Source organism: Xyrauchen texanus, chromosome 23, assembly GCF_025860055.1.
Source record: "Xyrauchen texanus isolate HMW12.3.18 chromosome 23, RBS_HiC_50CHRs, whole genome shotgun sequence".
In the NCBI taxonomy this organism is placed as follows: Eukaryota; Metazoa; Chordata; class Actinopteri; order Cypriniformes; family Catostomidae; genus Xyrauchen; species Xyrauchen texanus.
In genome coordinates, this window is record NC_068298.1 from 1,526,787 (window position 1) to 1,545,611 (window position 18,825).

Genomic DNA, 18,825 nt, shown 5'->3' on the forward strand with positions numbered 1-18,825 from the left:
GTGATGACCCTTTACACGTATAAATATCACTCACTTCATAGACTTCAATGTGTTCTGCAGCACTGACGCAAGTCATGTGATGACCATTTACACGTATAAATATCACTCACTTCATAGACTTCAGTGTATTCTGCAGCACTGACACAAGTCATGTGATGACCCTTTACTCGTATAAATATCACTCACTTCATAGACTTCAGTGTATTCTGCAGCGCTGACGCGAGTCATGTGATGACCCTTTACACGTATAAATATCACTCACTTCATAGACTTCAATGTGTTCTGCAGCACTGACGCGAGTCATGTGATGACCCTTTACTCGTATAAACATCACTCGCTTCATATACTTCAGTGTGTTCTGCAGCGCTGACGCGAGTCATGTGATGACCCTTTACTCGTATAAATATCACTCGCTTCATATACTTCAGTGTGTTCTGCAGCGCTGACGCGAGTCATGTGATGACCCTTTACTCGTATAAATATCACTCGCTTCATATACTTCAGTGTGTTCTGCAGCGCTGACGCGAGTCATGTGATGACCCTTTACTCGTATAAATATCACTCGCTTCATAGACTTCAGTGTATTCTGCAGCGCTGACGCGAGTCATGTGATGACCCTTTACTCGTATAAATATCACTCGCTTCATAGACTTCAGTGTATTCTGCAGCGCTGACGCGAGTCATGTGATGACCCTTTACTCGTATAAATATCACTCGCTTCATAGACTTCAATGTATTCTGCAGCACTGACGCCGAGTCATGTGATGACCCTTTACTCAGTATAAATATCACTCGCTTCATATACTTCAATGTATTCTGCAGAGCTGACGCTGAGTCATGTGATGACCCTTTACTCGTATAAACATCACTCGCTTCATAGACTTCAATGTGTTCTGCAGCACTGACGCTGAGTCATGTGATGACCCTTTACTCAGTATAAATATCACTCGCTTCATAGACTTCAATGTGTTCTGCAGCACTGACGCGAGTCATGTGATGACCCTTTACTCGTATAAATATCACTCGCTTCATAGACTTCAATGTGTTCTGCAGCACTGACGCGAGTCATGTGATGACCCTTTACTCGTGATAAATATCACTCGCTTCATAGACTTCAATGTGTTCTGCAGCACTGACGCGAGTCATGTGATGACCCTTTACTCGTATAAATATCACTCGCTTCATAGACTTCAATGTGTTCTGCAGCACTGACGCAAGTCATGTGATGACCCTTTACTCGTATAAATATCACTCGCTTCATAGACTTCAATGTGTTCTGCAGCACTGACGCGAGTCATGTGATGACCCTTTACTCGTATAAATATCACTCGCTTCATAGACTTCAATGTGTTCTGCAGCGCTGACGCGAGTCATGTGATGACCCTTTATGCGTATAAATATCACTCGCTTCATAGACTTCAATGTATTCTGCAGCGCTGACGCGAGTCATGTGATGACCCTTTACGCGAATAAATATCAGACCGTTGTGCTCTATCGTGCATATTACATGATTATTCTCCTATTTTGGCTCTTCGGTGTGTATTCTCAATGAAATATCCGTTAAAATTTCTTAATGTCATTTTTCAAGTGTAAATGTACGTCCAGACCGCTGCTGATGTGGACGGAGCGGCTGTGTGGTGTGTTACATTTCTCAACACTGGTCGGCATGGACCAATCACAGGCATTTGTGATGACTGGCTAAGGATTATTATGTCATTATTTCTTAGAGTTCGAGGGGGCGAAGTGCCAGTTGTATGTCGGGTAACAGTTCTTTGAATTAATGGATTTAAAAGGTTGTACATTTTTAGCATTTAAATGTCTCCAATAAGACAAAATATCCTCATAATATTTGAATGCGGCTTAATGGAGGATTGTGTTTTCTGTGCCGTCCAGCGACCTCTAGAGGACGAGTGCTGTAACTTGACTAAATGCTTGGAGAGCGCACATTTACTGCATAATATGTATTTCATGCTTGCTTTGGTAAAAGAAAAATCATTCTCGCTGTGAGGTTGTCGTGGTCCTTTTCTGCATATCGTGGCCCTCTTCAGCCAGTCGCAGCCCGTTCGGCATAATGTGATAGCCCGTTTCAGCTTATCGCCACACTTTCGACATCGTTCGGCCCCTGTTTCACGGCTGGCCCACAGGGGAAAGTCCTAGTTATCCCTTTGGCCAGTCCACCCCTGAGCACAAATGAAAACTGCAAGACAAATTAAATGTTGTTACATAAAAAGTTTATTGTAAAGTGTTGAAGGGACACCATATATTTAGCTAATTTACACCCTTGATGATTCAGTACAAAACAGTACATGAAGTTGGGGCGGCTATGGCTCTGGCGGTAGAGCGGGTCGGCCACTAATGGCAGGTTTAGCGGTTTGATTCCCGGCCCACATGTCTCCACATGCCAAAGTGTCCTTGGGCAAGACATTGAACCCCAAGTTGCTCCCAATGGAGGCTAGCGCCTAGCATGACAGCTCTGCCATCATTGGCATGTGAATGGGTGAATGAGAGATGATGAAGACAACAGAACGAGATCTGATGTAGTTTGAGCTGTTCTTTAAGACATCAATTGCACACAAAGTGAATATGTTGTTTAACATGAAACCTTAAAACTATAATCAGACACACAGACTGTAGTCACGGTGCTTTGCCGATGGTGAGTATGCTCATGAGGAAGACCATGATGAAAAATATCCACATGAAAAATCTGTCCATCACCTTGGCGACCTTCTTCCACTCCGCCACTTTCAGGCAGGTCGCTCTTTGCTCCCGAAAGCAGTTTGCGATATATTCAACGTTCCCGACAAGCTTCGGGTCGCACCGGAGAGTTCTAATACTGTATCCACAGTAAAGACATTTGTCAAATGTCATGTTGAAAGCAGCGGATTTGTCCTCATCAGGGCAACAGGGTGGCGGCGCCTTCTTCGGACAGCCGTTCCAATCATATCCCTCCAACTTTTGGGACATTTGAGAGACTGGAGCTGAATGAAGGTTCTGCTTCCCAGAGACGGAAGTCGGTTTCTGTTTTGGACTGTGGAAGGGCTCGGACTCGCCCGTCTGTCCAAGCGGTGAGGCGCAGCTCTCCCCGACCTCATTGACGAAGAAGATCTTGGACATGTAGTCGATGATCAGGACTTTGGCCCAGTGGGGGACCGGTTTGGCCTCGGCTCCACAGAAATGAATGTTCATGATGAAGATGGTCAGGGCAGTCGATGCTGTGATCATGGTCATCGTCGCTATGTAGTACTTACCTGATGAAGAGAGACAGAGAGTTCTGTAGTCGCTATAGAAAGAATGGGGCTAGTTGTCACAGGGGGTTTATCTCATTAAAGGAATGCAAGTTAATTTACAATAGTTAAACTTTAGATATGAAATACTTACAATAGAAATGATTAGTAATTTTCCAGGTCGTTACCCCTTTATTCCCCAAACTTTGCATATTGTTCCCTTATACCTACATTTAAGTCATTTATAGGTACTCTATTGTTACAAAAATGTACGCAGTAAACTCGTGTACTTGCGCTGTAAATTGCAGGCTGTAAAGTTTATGAATAAAATTGCTTGACTTTCTTCAAATATGGAATCTAAAAACAAAAAAAGTAACCATTTCCTTTACATTTTATTGGTTTTAATTCACTTTAATGCACTTTTTGTGTTCCAGGTTAAAAATGACGGCCATTGGAAATGAATGAGTTAGAAAACAAAATACAGAAATATGAAGTGATCAGGAACATCACAATCTTTTATATGAGCATGTATGTGGACTCACACACACTCACACACACACACACACACACACACACACTCACACACACTCACACACACTCACACACACACACACACACACACTCACACTCACACTCACAGACACACACACACACACACACACACACACACACACACACACACTCACAAACACACACACACACACACACACACACACACTCACACACACACTCACACACTCACACACTCATACAGACACACACACACACACTCACACACAGACTCACACACACACACACACACACACACACACACACACACAACACTCTCACACACACACTACACTCACACACACACACACACACACACAAACACACACTCACACACACTACACAAACTCTCACACACACACACACACACTACACATGCACACACACACTCTACACAAACACACACACTCACACACACACAAGCACACACACACTACACACTTACTCATACACTACACACACACACACACACACACACAGAGACACACACACACAGACTCACACACACGCTCACACTCAAACATGCTCACACACACACACACACACACACACACACACACACACAGACTCACACACACACACACACACACACACAACACTCTCACACACACACTACACTCACACACACACACACACACACACACAAACACACACTACACAAACTCTCACACACACACACACACACACTACACATGCACACACACACTCTACACAAACACACACACTCACACACACACAAGCACACACACACTACACACTTACTCATACACTACACACACACACACACACACGCTCACACTCAAACATGCTCACACACACACACACACACACACACACACACACACACACACACACACACACACACACACACACACACAGACTCACACACACACACAGACTCACACACACGCTCACACTCAAACATGCTCACACACACACACACACACACAGACTCACACACACACACACACAGACTCACACACACGCTCACACTCAAACATGCTCACACACACACACACACACACACAGACTCACACACACACACACACACTCACACACACACACACTCACACACACATAGACTCACACACACATAGACTCACACACACATAGACTCACACACACACATAGACTCACACACACTCTTTGTGGAATATATCAAGATCTACTTCTCATATTATGTTTTTTTTAATTTATTATTTATTTTTGTATTTTATTTTTGTATTCTTTTTCTGGCAAAAAACCAAAAACAACTTTTCTAACTATTATTTCATGTGTCTTTTTTTTTATTATTTCATATAGCTTTATGGTAGCCAAGAGCTGTTTAAGACAAAAAAACCTCTGGAGTGAAAGACGTGACGTTACCGATCAGTGGAACGCTCTCAGAGGGTGGCATACTCTCCGCTACCATCAGCTGAAACACGGTCAGCGCCAGGAGAACCGTCACGCCCAGCGACACCTTCTCGCCCGAGTCAGCGGGCAGGTAGAAGCCCAGCGGCGCGAGGAATGAAATGAGGAAACACGGCAGCAGCAAGTTAAAGATGTAGAATGAGCTCCGTCTCTGCAGCAGGACCGTGTAGGTGATGTCGGGATACGGATCCGAGCAGCAGCCGTACATGATCACATTTTTAGTGGCCGGCATTCCGTGACATTCCCACTCCACGTTCTCCACAAAGTCTGATAGATCACCGCTGTCCATCCCCAGGATGATGTCCACCTGAAGGAAACAAAGGGGAGGGGTTATGGAAAGAGAATATGTGGTAGAACGGCAATTAGCATGAAATGGGTGGTACCTTAAAGTGGGTGGGGCTTAGTAGTCTCAGATTTGTGTGTGTGTACCTGGTTACCGTTGTAGGTCCATGAGCCGAAGGTGAGGTTACACTGCTGACTGTCGAATGGAAAGTAAGAGACATCCACCACACATGAGCTCTTAGTGATCGCCGGAGCGTCCCATGTGATCTCACCGTTATACCGCAACACAACGTTAGTGTCCACTGGCCCGGAGAAATCATCGTCCGCTCTGTACACACACACACATGCATTCACACTGTTCAAAAAGTGTCATTTGTGTCTATGAATCTATTTATCTATTTGTCTATGTGTCTATTAATATTTAAAGCTGAAGTGTGTCATTTGTGCACCCCCTAAAGGAATTTCAAACAACATGACCTTCCCTTGCGGCACGACTGGAAGTGCACTGCAGCATGGGAGACCTGGGTTCTGTTCCCACATTGAAATTAGGAAGTAATCGTGTTCACATGATCAGTGATCAACATATTTGACTTGGCACAGGTTTTAGCCATCGTGCTGCAGACCGATTTTACCGAAAGGAAATTCAACCACTTGTTTCCGATTTCACTGTGAGAACAGTCTGTTTCAAAAAGCTTTCTGAATACGAAAGCCCTAACCTAACCCTACACAAACAGAAAGCCCCGCCCCCAAACTCACACATTGGTCAAACAAACAGAAAGTCCGACCCCCAACTCATGCTATTGTGTCGGGCAGCGTAAAACAAAGAGGAATTTGTATAGTGCCACAGAGACATTGTTTCCATTTTTAAAGAAAATGTACTGAATAATGGCTTTCTTAAAGTATAGATGTCTCTGCATATTGAGACACGCAAAAGATATGGAAAAGATGTGCAAAAGATGTGCAAAATATATGCAAAAGATGCGCAAAAGATGTGCAAAAGATGCGCAAAAGATATGGAAAAGATATGCAAAAGATGTGCAAAAGATGTGCAAAATATATGCAAAGGATCTGAAATAGATGTGCAAAAGATGCGCAAAAGATATGGAAAAGATATGCAAAAGATGCACAAAAGATGTGCAAAAGATGTGCAAAAGATGTGCAAAAGATATGGAAAATATATGCAAAAGATGTGCAAAAGATGCGCAAAAGATATGCAAAGGATCTGCAATAGATGTGCAAAAAATGCAAAAGATGCACAAAAGATATGCAAAAGATATGCAAAAGATACACTAATGATGTGCAAAAGATACGCAAAAGATGCACAAAAGATATGCAAAAGATGTGCAAAAGATACGCAAAAAATGCACAAAAGATGCACAAAAGATATGCAAAAGATGCACAAAAGATATGCAAAAGATGCGCAAAAGATATGCAAAAGACGCGCAAAAGATGCGCAAAAGTTGAGCAAAAGATGTTCAAAAGATATGCAAAAGATGTGCAAAAGATATGGAAAATATATGCAAAAGATGTGCAAAATATATGCAAAAGATATGGAAAATATATGCAAAATATGTGCAAAATATATGCAAAAGATGTGCAAAAGATGCACAAAAGATGCACAAAAGATGAGCAAAAGATGAGCAAAAGATGTGCAAAAGATGCGCAAAAGATGCACAAAAGATATGCAAAAGATATGCAAAAGATGCACAAAAGATATGCAAAAGATGCACAAAAGATATGCAAAAGATGTGCAAAAGATACGCAAAAGATGCACAAAAGATATGCAAAAGATGCACAAAAGATATGCAAAAGATATGCAAAAGATGTGCAAAAGATGTGCAAAAGATGAGCAAAAGATGTGCAAAAGATGTGCAAAAGATATGCAAAAGATCTGCAATAGATGTGCAAAAAAATGCAAAAGATGCACAAAAGATGTGCAAAAGATATGGAAAATATATGCAAAAGATGTGCAAAATATATGCAAAAGATGTGCAAAATATATGCAAAAGATGTGCAAAAGATATGGAAAATATATGCAAAATATATGCAAAAGATGCGCAAAAGATGCGCAAAAGATGCACATAGGATCTGCAATAGATGTGCAAAAAATGCAAAAGATGCACAAAAGATATGCAAAAGATGCGCAAAAGATGTGCAAAATATGTGCAAAAGATGTGCAAAAGATGTGCAAAAGATACACTAATGATGTGCAAAAGATACGCAAAAGATGCACAAAAGATATGCAAAAGATGTGCAAAAGATATGCAAAAGATGTGCAAAAGATATGCAAAAGATGCACAAAAGATGTGCAAAAGATATGGAAAATATATGCAAAAGATGTGCAAAATATATGCAAAAGATGTGCAAAGATATGGAAAATATATGCAAAAGATGTGCAAAAGATGTGCAAAAGATGCGCAAAAGATATGCAAAGGATCTGCAATAGATGTGCAAAAAATGCAAAAGATGCACAAAAGATGCAAAAGATGCACAAAAGATGTGCAAAAGATGTGCAAAAGATATGCAAAAGATACACTAATGATATGCAAAAGATGTGCAAAAGATATGGAAAATATGTGCAAAATATATGCAAAAGATGCGCAAAAGATGCGCAAAAGATGAGCAAAAGATGTGCAAAAGATGTGCAAAAGATGTGAAAAAATATGCAAAAGATGTGCAAAATATATGGAATATATATGCAAAAGATGTGCAAAAGATGCGCAAAAGATATGCAAAGGATCTGAAATAGATGTGCAAAAAATGCAAAAGATGCACAAAAGATGCAAAAGATGCACAAAAGATATGCAAAAGATGTGCAAAAGATGTGCAAAAGATGTGCAAAAGATGTGCAAAAGATGTGCAAAAGATATGGAAAATATGTGCAAAATATATGCAAAAGATGCGCAAAAGATGCACAAAAGATGCGCAAAAGATGAGCAAAAGATGTGCAAAAGATGTGCAAAAGATGTGCAAAATATATGGAATATATATGCAAAAGATGTGCAAAATATATGGAAAAGATATGCAAAAGATGTGCAAAAGATGCGCAAAAGATATGCAAAGGATCTGAAATAGATGTGCAAAAAAATGCAAAAGATGCGCAAAAGATGCGCAAAAGATGCACATAGGATCTGCAATAGATGTGCAAAAAATGCAAAAGATGCACAAAAGATGCGCAAAAGATGCACAAAAGATATGCAAAAGATGTGCAAAAGATATGCAAAAGATATGCAAAAGATGTGCAAAAGATGTGCAAAATATACACTAATGATGTGCAAAAGATACGCAAAAGATGCACAAAAGATATGCAAAAGATATGGAAAATATGTGCAAAATATATGCAAAAGATGCGCAAAAGATGCGCAAAAGATGCGCAAAAGATGTGCAAAAGATGTGCAAAAGATGTGCAAAAGATATGGAAAATATATGCAAAAGATGTGAAAAAATATGCAAAAGATGTGCAAAATATATGGAATATATATGCAAAAGATGTGCAAAATATATGGAAAAGATATGCAAAAGATGTGCAAAGGATCTGAAATAGATGTGCAAAAAAATGCAAAAGATGCACAAAAGATGTGCAAAAGATATATGCAAAAGATGTGCAAAAGATATGCATGCAAAAGATGAATAGCAAAGGATCTGCAATAGATGTGCAAAAAATGCAAAAGATGCACAAAAGATATGCAAAAGATGTGCAAAAGATATGCAAAAGATATGGAAAATATATGCAAAAGATGTGCAAAATATATGCAAAAGATGTGCAAAAGATATGGAAAATATAAGCAAAAGATGTGCAAAAGATGCGCAAAAGATATGCAAAGGATCTGCAATAGATGTGCAAAAAATGCAAAAGATGCACAAAAGATATGCAAAAGATGTGCAAAAGATATGCAAAAGATACACTAATGATGTGCAAAAGATGAGCAAAAGATGCGCAAAAGATACGCAAAAAATGCACAAAAGATATGCAAAAGATGCACAAAAGATATGCAAAAGATGCGCAAAAGATGCGCAAAAGATATGCAAAAGATGCGCAAAAGATGCGCAAAAGATGTGCAAAAGATGTGCAAAAGATGTGCAAAAGATGTGCAAAAGATATGCAAAATGATCTGCAATAGATGTGCAAAAAAATGCAAAAGATGCACAAAAGATGTGCAAAAGATATGGAAAATATATGCAAAAGATGTGCAAAATATATGCAAAAGATATGCAAAAGATATGCAAAAGATGCGCAAAAGATGCGCAAAAGATGCGCAAAAGATGCACATAGGATCTGCAATAGATGTGCAAAAAATGCAAAAGATGCACAAAAGATATGCAAAAGATGCGCAAAAGATATGCAAAAGATGTGCAAAAGATACACTAATGATGTGCAAAAGATATGCAAAAGATGCACAAAAGATATGCAAAAGATGTGCAAAAGATATGGAAAATATATGCAAAAGATGTGCAAAAGATATGCAAAAGATGCACAAAAGATGTGCAAAAGATATGGAAAATATATGCAAAAGATGTGCAAAATATATGCAAAAGATGTGCAAAAGATATGGAAAATATATGCAAAAGATGTGCAAAAGATGCGCAAAAGATATGCAAAGGATCTGCAATAGATGTGCAAAAAATGCAAAAGATGCACAAAAGATGCAAAAGATGCGCAAAAGATGCGCAAAAGATATGCAAAAGATGTGCAAAAGATATGGAAAATATATGCAAAAGATGTGCAAAAGATATGGAAAATATATGCAAAAGATGTGCAAAAGATATGCAAAAGATACGCAAAAGATACGCAAAAGATGTGCAAAAGATGTGCAAAAGATGCGCAAAAGATGCGCAAAAGATGTGCAAAAGATGAGCAAAAGATGTGCAAAAGATGTGCAAAAGATATGCAAAAGATATGCAAAAGATATGCAAAAGATACACTAATGATATGCAAAAGATATGCAAAAGATGTGCAAAAGATATGGAAAATATGTGCAAAATATATGCAAAAAATGCGCAAAAGATGCACAAAAGATGAGCAAAAGATGTGCAAAAGATGTGCAAAAGATGTGAAAAAATATGCAAAAGATGTGCAAAATATATGGAATATATATGCAAAAGATGTGCAAAATATATGGAAAAGATATGCAAAAGATGTGCAAAAGATGCGCAAAAGATATGCAAAGGATCTGAAATAGATGTGCAAAAAAATGCAAAAGATGCACAAAAGATGCGCAAAAGATGCGCAAAAGATATGCAAAAGATGCACATAGGATCTGCAACAGATGTGCAAAAAATGCAAAAGATGCACAAAAGATATGCAAAAGATGCACAAAAGATATGCAAAAGATATGCAAAAGATATGCAAAAGATATGCAAAAGATGTGCAAAAGATACACTAATGATGTGCAAAAGATACGCAAAAGATGCACAAAAGATATGCAAAAGATATGGAAAATATGTGCAAAATATATGCAAAAGATGTGCAAAAGATATGGAAAATATATGCAAAAGATGTGAAAAAATATGCAAAAGATGTGCAAAATATATGGAATATATATGCAAAAGATGTGCAAAATATATGGAAAAGATATGCAAAAGATGTGCAAAGGATCTGAAATAGATGTGCAAAAAAATGCAAAAGATGCACAAAAGATGTGCAAAAGATATGCAAAAGATGTGCAAAAGATGCGCAAAAGATATGCAAAGGATCTGCAATAGATGTGCAAAAAATGCAAAAGATGCACAAAAGATATGCAAAAGATGTGCAAAAGATATGCAAAAGATATGGAAAATATATGCAAAAGATGTGCAAAATATATGCAAAAGATGTGCAAAAGATATGGAAAATATAAGCAAAAGATGTGCAAAAGATGCGCAAAAGATATGCAAAGGATCTGCAATAGATGTGCAAAAAATGCAAAAGATGCACAAAAGATATGCAAAAGATGTGCAAAAGATATGCAAAAGATACACTAATGATGTGCAAAAGATGAGCAAAAGATGCGCAAAAGATACGCAAAAAATGCACAAAAGATATGCAAAAGATGCACAAAAGATATGCAAAAGATATGCAAAAGATGCGCAAAAGATGCGCAAAAGATATGCAAAAGATGCGCAAAAGATGCGCAAAAGATGTGCAAAAGATGAGCAAAAGATGTGCAAAAGATGTGCAAAAGATATGCAAAATATCTGCAATAGATGTGCAAAAAAATGCAAAAGATGCACAAAAGATGTGCAAAAGATATGGAAAATATATGCAAAAGATGCGCAAAAGATGCGCAAAAGATGCGCAAAAGATGCGCAAAAGATGCACATAGGATCTGCAATAGATGTGCAAAAAATGCAAAAGATGCACAAAAGATATGCAAAAGATGCGCAAAAGATATGCAAAAGATGTGCAAAAGATACACTAATGATGTGCAAAAGATATGCAAAAGATGCACAAAAGATATGCAAAAGATGTGCAAAAGATATGGAAAATATATGCAAAAGATGTGCAAAAGATATGCAAAAGATGCACAAAAGATATGCAAAAGATGTGCAAAATATATGCAAAAGATGTGCAAAATATATGCAAAAGATGTGCAAAAGATATGGAAAATATATGCAAAAGATGTGCAAAAGATGCGCAAAAGATATGCAAAGGATCTGCAATAGATGTGCAAAAAATGCAAAAGATGCACAAAAGATGCAAAAGATGCGCAAAAGATGCGCAAAAGATATGGAAAATATATGCAAAAGATATGCAAAAGATATGGAAAATATATGCAAAAGATGTGCAAAAGATATGCAAAAGATACGCAAAAGATACGCAAAAGATGTGCAAAAGATGTGCAAAAGATGCACAAAAGATGCGCAAAAGATGTGCAAAAGATGAGCAAAAGATGTGCAAAAGATATGCAAAAGATGTGCAAAAGATATGGAAAATATATGCAAAAGATGTGCAAAAGATATGCAAAAGATGTGCAAAAGATATGCAAAAGATGTGCAAAAGATATGGAAAAGATATGCAAAAGATGTGCAAAAGATGTGCAAAAGATACGCAAAAAATGCGCAAAAAATGCGCAAAAAATGCACAAAAGATATGCAAAAGATGCACAAAAGATATGCAAAAGATGCGCAAAAGATGAGCAAAAGATGTGCAAAAGATGTGCAAAATATATGCAAAAGATATGCAAAAGATGTGCAAAAGATATGCAAAGGATCTGCAATAGATGTGCAAAAAAATGCAAAAGATGCACAAAAGATGTGCAAAAGATATGGAAAATATATGCAAAAGATGTGCAAAAGATGCGCAAAAGATATGCAAAGGATCTGCAATAGATGTGCAAAAAAATGCAAAAGATGCACAAAAGATGTGCAAAAGATATGGAAAATATATGCAAAAGATGTGCAAAATATATGCAAAAGATGCGCAAAATATATGCAAAAGATGCGCAAAAGATGCGCAAAAGATATGCAAAGGATCTGCAATAGATGTGCAAAAAAATGCAAAAGATGCACAAAAGATGTGCAAAAGATATGGAAAATATATGCAAAAGATGTGCAAAATATATGCAAAAGATGCGCAAAAGATGCGCAAAAGATCTGCAATAGATGTGCAAAAAATGCAAAAGATGCGCAAAAGATGCGCAAAAGATGTGCAAAAGATGTGCAAAAGATACACTAATGATGTGCAAAAGATACACTAATGATGTGCAAAAGATACGCAAAAGATGCACAAAAGATATGCAAAAGATGTGCAAAAGATATGGAAAATATATGCAAAAGATGCACAAAAGATATGCAAAAGATGTGCAAAAGATATGGAAAATATATGCAAAAGATGTGCAAAAGATACGAAAAAAATGCACAAAAGATATGCAAAAGATACGCAAAAAATGCACAAAAGATGCACAAAAGATATGCAAAAGATACGCAAAAAATACGAAAGAATGCACAAAAGATATGCAAAAGATGTGCAAAAGATACACAAAAAATGCACAAAAGATATGCAAAAGGTGTGCGAAAGATGTGCAACAGATGTGCAGAAGATGTGCAGAAGACGCGCAGAAGATGCGCAAAAGATGCGCAAAAGATGCGCAAAAGATGCGCAAAAGATGCGCAAAAGATGCGCAAAAGATATGCAAAAGAAATGCAAAAGATGCGCAAAAGATACGCAAAAGATGTGCAAAAGATGTGCAGAAGATGCGCAGAAGATGTGCAAAAGATGTGCAAAAGATGCGCAAAAGATGCGCGAAAGATGTGCGAAAGATGAGCAGAAGATGCACAGAAGATGCACAGAAGATGCGCAAAAGAAATGCGAAAGATGTGCGAAAGATGTGTAGAAGATGTGCAGAAGATGTGCAAAAGATGTGCAAAAGATGCGCAAAAGATGTGCAGAAGATATGCAAAAGATGTGCAAAAGATGTGCAAAAGATGCGCAAAAGATGCGCAAAAGATGCGCATAAGATGTGCAAAAGAAATGCAAAAGATGTGCGAAAGATGTGCAGAAGATCTGCAGAAGATATGCAAAAGATGTGCAAAAGATGTGCGAAAGCAATGCAAAAGTTGCGCAAAAGATGCATAACTTCTTACTGCAACTCTCATATTTGTAAAGATGAGAGACACATTTTGAACAACTGGACTAGTTTCTGTGTTACTATAAAAATGTAGACAGGCATGCATGTGGCATGAGTGTATAAACGTACGGGCATACTTGTTATACAGCACCAGGTCTGGTCTCCACACAAGGCTGCTGGGAATCCGGATCACCTCCAGACCATCATAATCCTCTTTATTCCATTTCAGATAGGCATCATGCCACGTCTGTCTGATCCACAGATATGCGATTAACACCTGATTTCTCTCATCCTACACACATAATGTTAGTACAGTTACCTAATTTGGTGTTACTGAAGGTCTGTTGAGTCGAGACACTCAGATTGATGTTAATATTACATGCTGACAAGAGAGAGACTTATGGGATGGATGGAGGACATGTGTGCTGTAATGGCAGTTCACCTGCCACTCACTCAGTGTAAAACACACACACACACACACAAACACACACACACACACACACACACACACACACACACACACACACACACACACACACACACTCACCATGTCTTTGATTTGAGACAGTGTGATCTGCAGCGTGACGTTTAGTGTTTCGTCAGTGTCGTCCACCGGCCGCAGAGCAGTGGAATAATTCTCCATTAGGTCATTCAGGAGTTTCTGTGCAAATTCACCCTGAGCACACTGAACCACTGCAGACAAAAATATACACAGAAGCACACAAACATAGAGGCTACACACATGGAAATAGCATGTTCATGTATACGTTTTATCTAAACTTCAGCCATTATAATTTTACAATATCACCAAACTGCTGCAATTCACAATTTACACCTTGCATACTCAATTCTGATTGGACAATGGCGCCATCTAGTGGTCTGACATTTCTGAGTAACAACCGCACATCCGGGGATAAAGTGATATTCCAAACTAGACCGGTCATCCGGGTATTGCGATTCAGCTTTCCTACTTCTCATATCACTCTGTGATCTCTGCAAGTAAGCTAGTAAAATTATCTCAACTCAGATCAATGTTTTATGTGCATTTATTCATTTATTTGGCAATTTGTCTTGTAGTAAGTGGGATAATGAGTAGGCAGATGGCCATTTTGCTACATTATCACACGGGAAGTCGGCATGTTGTTTCCGATGGTTCCGATACCCTCGGATTGGCCACATTATGCCGACTTACCAACAAGGGCCAACCAGACATTTTTGCATCGACTCAAGTGGATTTACCTTCGCCTGTTGTGTGACCGGAAGTGTGTTGCGTCATAAGCGTGGGAGACCCGGGTTAAGATCACTTGTTGAAACCGTGATGTAATCACGTTTGGATAATCAGTGACGAGCATGAATCAAAAGATTCAAAAGGGTTCGGTTTATAAAACATGCATTCCGCTTCACCGTACTTTAGTCTGTGTGGCTGAAAAAACATCTCGCTTCACAGCTCGCTTTTGGCGCCCCTCTGTGGACATTTCACCCAGAAAATGGAGATTACGGATGGCCATACGCTCAACAACACTTACGGCTTTGGTCACTGGGGGCGGTGTTTCACATTTCGGTAAGCACAGACCGATTTCAGCTGAAGAAAAGTCAACCTACTTTTTCCAATTTCATTTTTGCAAAAAACAGAACTCTGACGCAAACAGCAGGTGAAATTCTGCTGTTAATTCATTCTCTCAAAATAGGAAAATATGTGTAAAGGGATATAGATGGGCGAGAACCCGCTTGGCAATATAAATAATACTTTAATGAGAAACTTAAACAAAAAGACACAAACACACACATGATGGTCAGCTGCCCGTAAACGATCTCTCTCTCGTCGCACCACCGTCTGCCATCGGCCTTTATCCCTCTCGGAGGCTTGATTAGCCTGATAAGGGACTGGTGTGTATAATCACAACCCGGCCCCGCCCTCCACCCTGCCACATTCCTCCCTCGTTCTCTCAGGCCGGAAGCCCCCGGCATGACGTACACCCCCCCTTTCCCCGGGGAGGGGCGTGCCTTTCGCCCTGTCTGCCGGCAGGTCATCCCCGTCTAAAAAAAATCACTTACTCTCCAGTTCTCTGATATGCCGTAGCTTGGTCCTCGGCCACTCCTCCACCCTCTAACGGATGACAGCCGCGCCCCTGGCAGACGGAACGCCCTGCCACTTCTCGGGAAACAGAAGGGGTCTCTCGCGCCCCTGGCAGCGGTTCTCCCGCTCCAAGCGGTCGGCAGCGAGCCCCTCCACGCTCACGGTCGGCGGTCTCAGACCCCACCGCGTTTCAGCGGCTGGTAGGGGACTCCAGGCAGTCGGTTAGGAGCCCCTTCTCCCCTCGCGGTCAGCGAGGGGCTGCTCCGTTGGGGTGGACGGTAGTAGCGAAAATTCTACTTCGGCGTATCCCTCCTCCTTCCCGGGTCTTCGGCACCAGTGTAAAGGGATTTAGACGGGCAAGTTGGAGGCGAGAACCGGCTTGACAATATAAATAATAGTTTAATGAAAAAGGCACAAACACACACATGATGGTCAGCTGACCGTAAACGATCTCTCTCTGTTGCACCACCGTCCGCAGTCAGCCTTTATCCCTCTCGGAGGCTTAATTAGCATGATAAGGGACCAGGTGTGTATAATGATGACCCTGCCCCGCCCTCCACCCTGCCACAATATGATACATAAATAATGTCTAATATGTCTAAATAACCATACGTGTAACAGACGGGGCTTAAAAGTCATTGATCAGTAAACAATATGCTATCAAATGGAATACTCTGAAAGAAAAACTATTGGCTAAGAATCCTTTCAAAGTTCTTGGCTTAAATTTGTAGCATGATATTTAATAGCATCCTTCTGAATAAAGACCAGCAGATGTTGTGTTTTGTAATGCTGGAGTCTTTGTCTCCATCAGGCTGTTTAAGCATAGAGAACTGGCCTTCTGAAATCCACAAGACCACCTAGTCGATCAGAAAAACCAAAAAGTACCTGCTGCTGTATTAACACATTTGTCCAGCAACTAGACCATTACCAATCCAGCATAAACCAGCCTAGACCATCATGCAATTAATATTCATTTATAAACTAGTCTTTCCAATGTGTCTAGAGCAGGGGTGCCCAAACTTTTTCCTATGAAGGTCCATAAATCAAACTTGATTGAGGGCCGTGGGCCAAAAGTAAATTTTGCATCATAAATCAAACTGTATTACATTAAAGTTGCTATGGGTTTATTTATTTCATAATATTTAAAATAAATATAAAAAAACTTTAATCTGATTAACTAATGCAGTTTTATTTGTAAAGGTTTGCATTTTAATGAACTTATTACAATAAAACCAACAATCCCCAAGTGTTCAATGTACAATACAGTTCAATGCCAAATACACAAGCAATAATAAAACCATGTGGTTGCAATGTCAGTGACCTAATGAGAGATATGAAGCTGGTCCTTATTTTTCAAGATTGGGCTGTAGCTGACTTACAGACAAAAACAAGATATTGTTGATGTCTTGAGCCATGTCCTCTATGCGTCGGGTAACAGTATTTCTTGACAGGCTAATTTGTGAGAACATTCGTACCTGAGAAGGACAAACTGCTTCTGCAGCCACTGCAAGACATTCCTTGACGAACTCTCCAGTAGCAAAGGCTCTTCCACTTTTTGCAATTAGAGCGGAAATCTGATAACTGGCCCGTGTGCTGACGACGGATATTGTACTCTTTTAAAACAGCAACAGACTGTTTGCAAACTAGACATACTGCCTTTGATTTGACTTCCGTGAATAAAAACCCATCTTGCCAAACTTTTTTAAAATGTCTCTTGTCTGTGTGCCACTGCCTTGATTTCTCCATTATTGCGTTTAATTTGTTGACGTTAATTGACGTCAAGTGTCGCAAAGCACGCGGTGCTGCACCTTGAATTGCGCATTTACAGGAAAAAATCTAATTCATTTACATTTAATTTAAACATTTAATTTCAGTTTACTCTGTTGTAGTTCAACAATAAAACAAACAAAAATGTTATGTCAAATTAGAAATGACGATCTGTGTCGAAGGTATCACCCCCTCCCCTCCCATCTCCCCCCTCTCCCCGGACGGTATGGTGGGCCAAATCAAAGGCCCGCGGGCCCTAGTTTGGGCATCTCTGGTCTAGAGCATGCTCGGTACTCTAAAGTCTCACCTTCAACCAGCAACAACGCAGAGAACACCAGTATCTCCATCAGGCACCGTGTCCTCTCCATCGCCCTCAGCAGAAACATTCACCCAGACAGGACAAATATAAAGATCATTCACCCTCACGCAGGAAATTTCTGATAATCCCACACGTAACAGGCCGTGCTGCTCCGTTCTGGCCCGTTACGCACAGGATCTGAAGTGAACCGCGCTGGACACAGGAGCCCCGGGTGTCACATTGCGCTCCGGGTAACCAGATGCACAGTGTGCGGCTATTCAGCTGTCAATCATGCGCGCAGACAGGTAACAGAGATTATGTGGGGATGGATATGGAAATGGGACCTTTATCATTATTATGGCCCGGACGAACATGGAAGTGAAACGCAATCTGCCTCATTTGTCTTGGCCGTGATGTTTAATGATGTATACATCTATCTTCAAGCAGGTGTGAGATGTGGTTAGGCTATATGATCGGGTGATGGAGTTAATCCCCTCTTTCAGCACTCATTCATTCACAATGATCACGGAACGCAGCACAGATACGCATCTAGCCAACTGAAACACGACAAAACGGAACCAGAGGACAGATGAGGTCACCTATACAGACCATTTAAGCCATGGAGTAAACAAATAATCACATAAGATCTTAGGATGTCTTGCTACTTGTCTT

The 18,825-nt window shown here is 39.9% G+C and overlaps 1 protein-coding gene across 1 annotated transcript; it reads right to left on the bottom strand.

Annotated features, from left to right (window-relative positions):
- Positions 1-2,634: 2,634 nt before the first annotated feature.
- LOC127617252 (neuronal acetylcholine receptor subunit alpha-9-II) lies at positions 2,635-18,223 on the bottom strand. The gene is made up of 7 exons (XM_052089195.1): positions 18,163-18,223; positions 14,559-14,704; positions 14,149-14,303; positions 5,613-5,793; positions 5,139-5,490; positions 3,007-3,248; positions 2,635-2,916 (listed from the first exon to the last, which is right to left on the bottom strand). Exons 1-7 carry the CDS (start codon positions 18,221-18,223, stop codon positions 2,635-2,637), a joined length of 1,419 nt encoding a protein of 472 aa, XP_051945155.1.
- Positions 18,224-18,825: the final 602 nt, after the last annotated feature.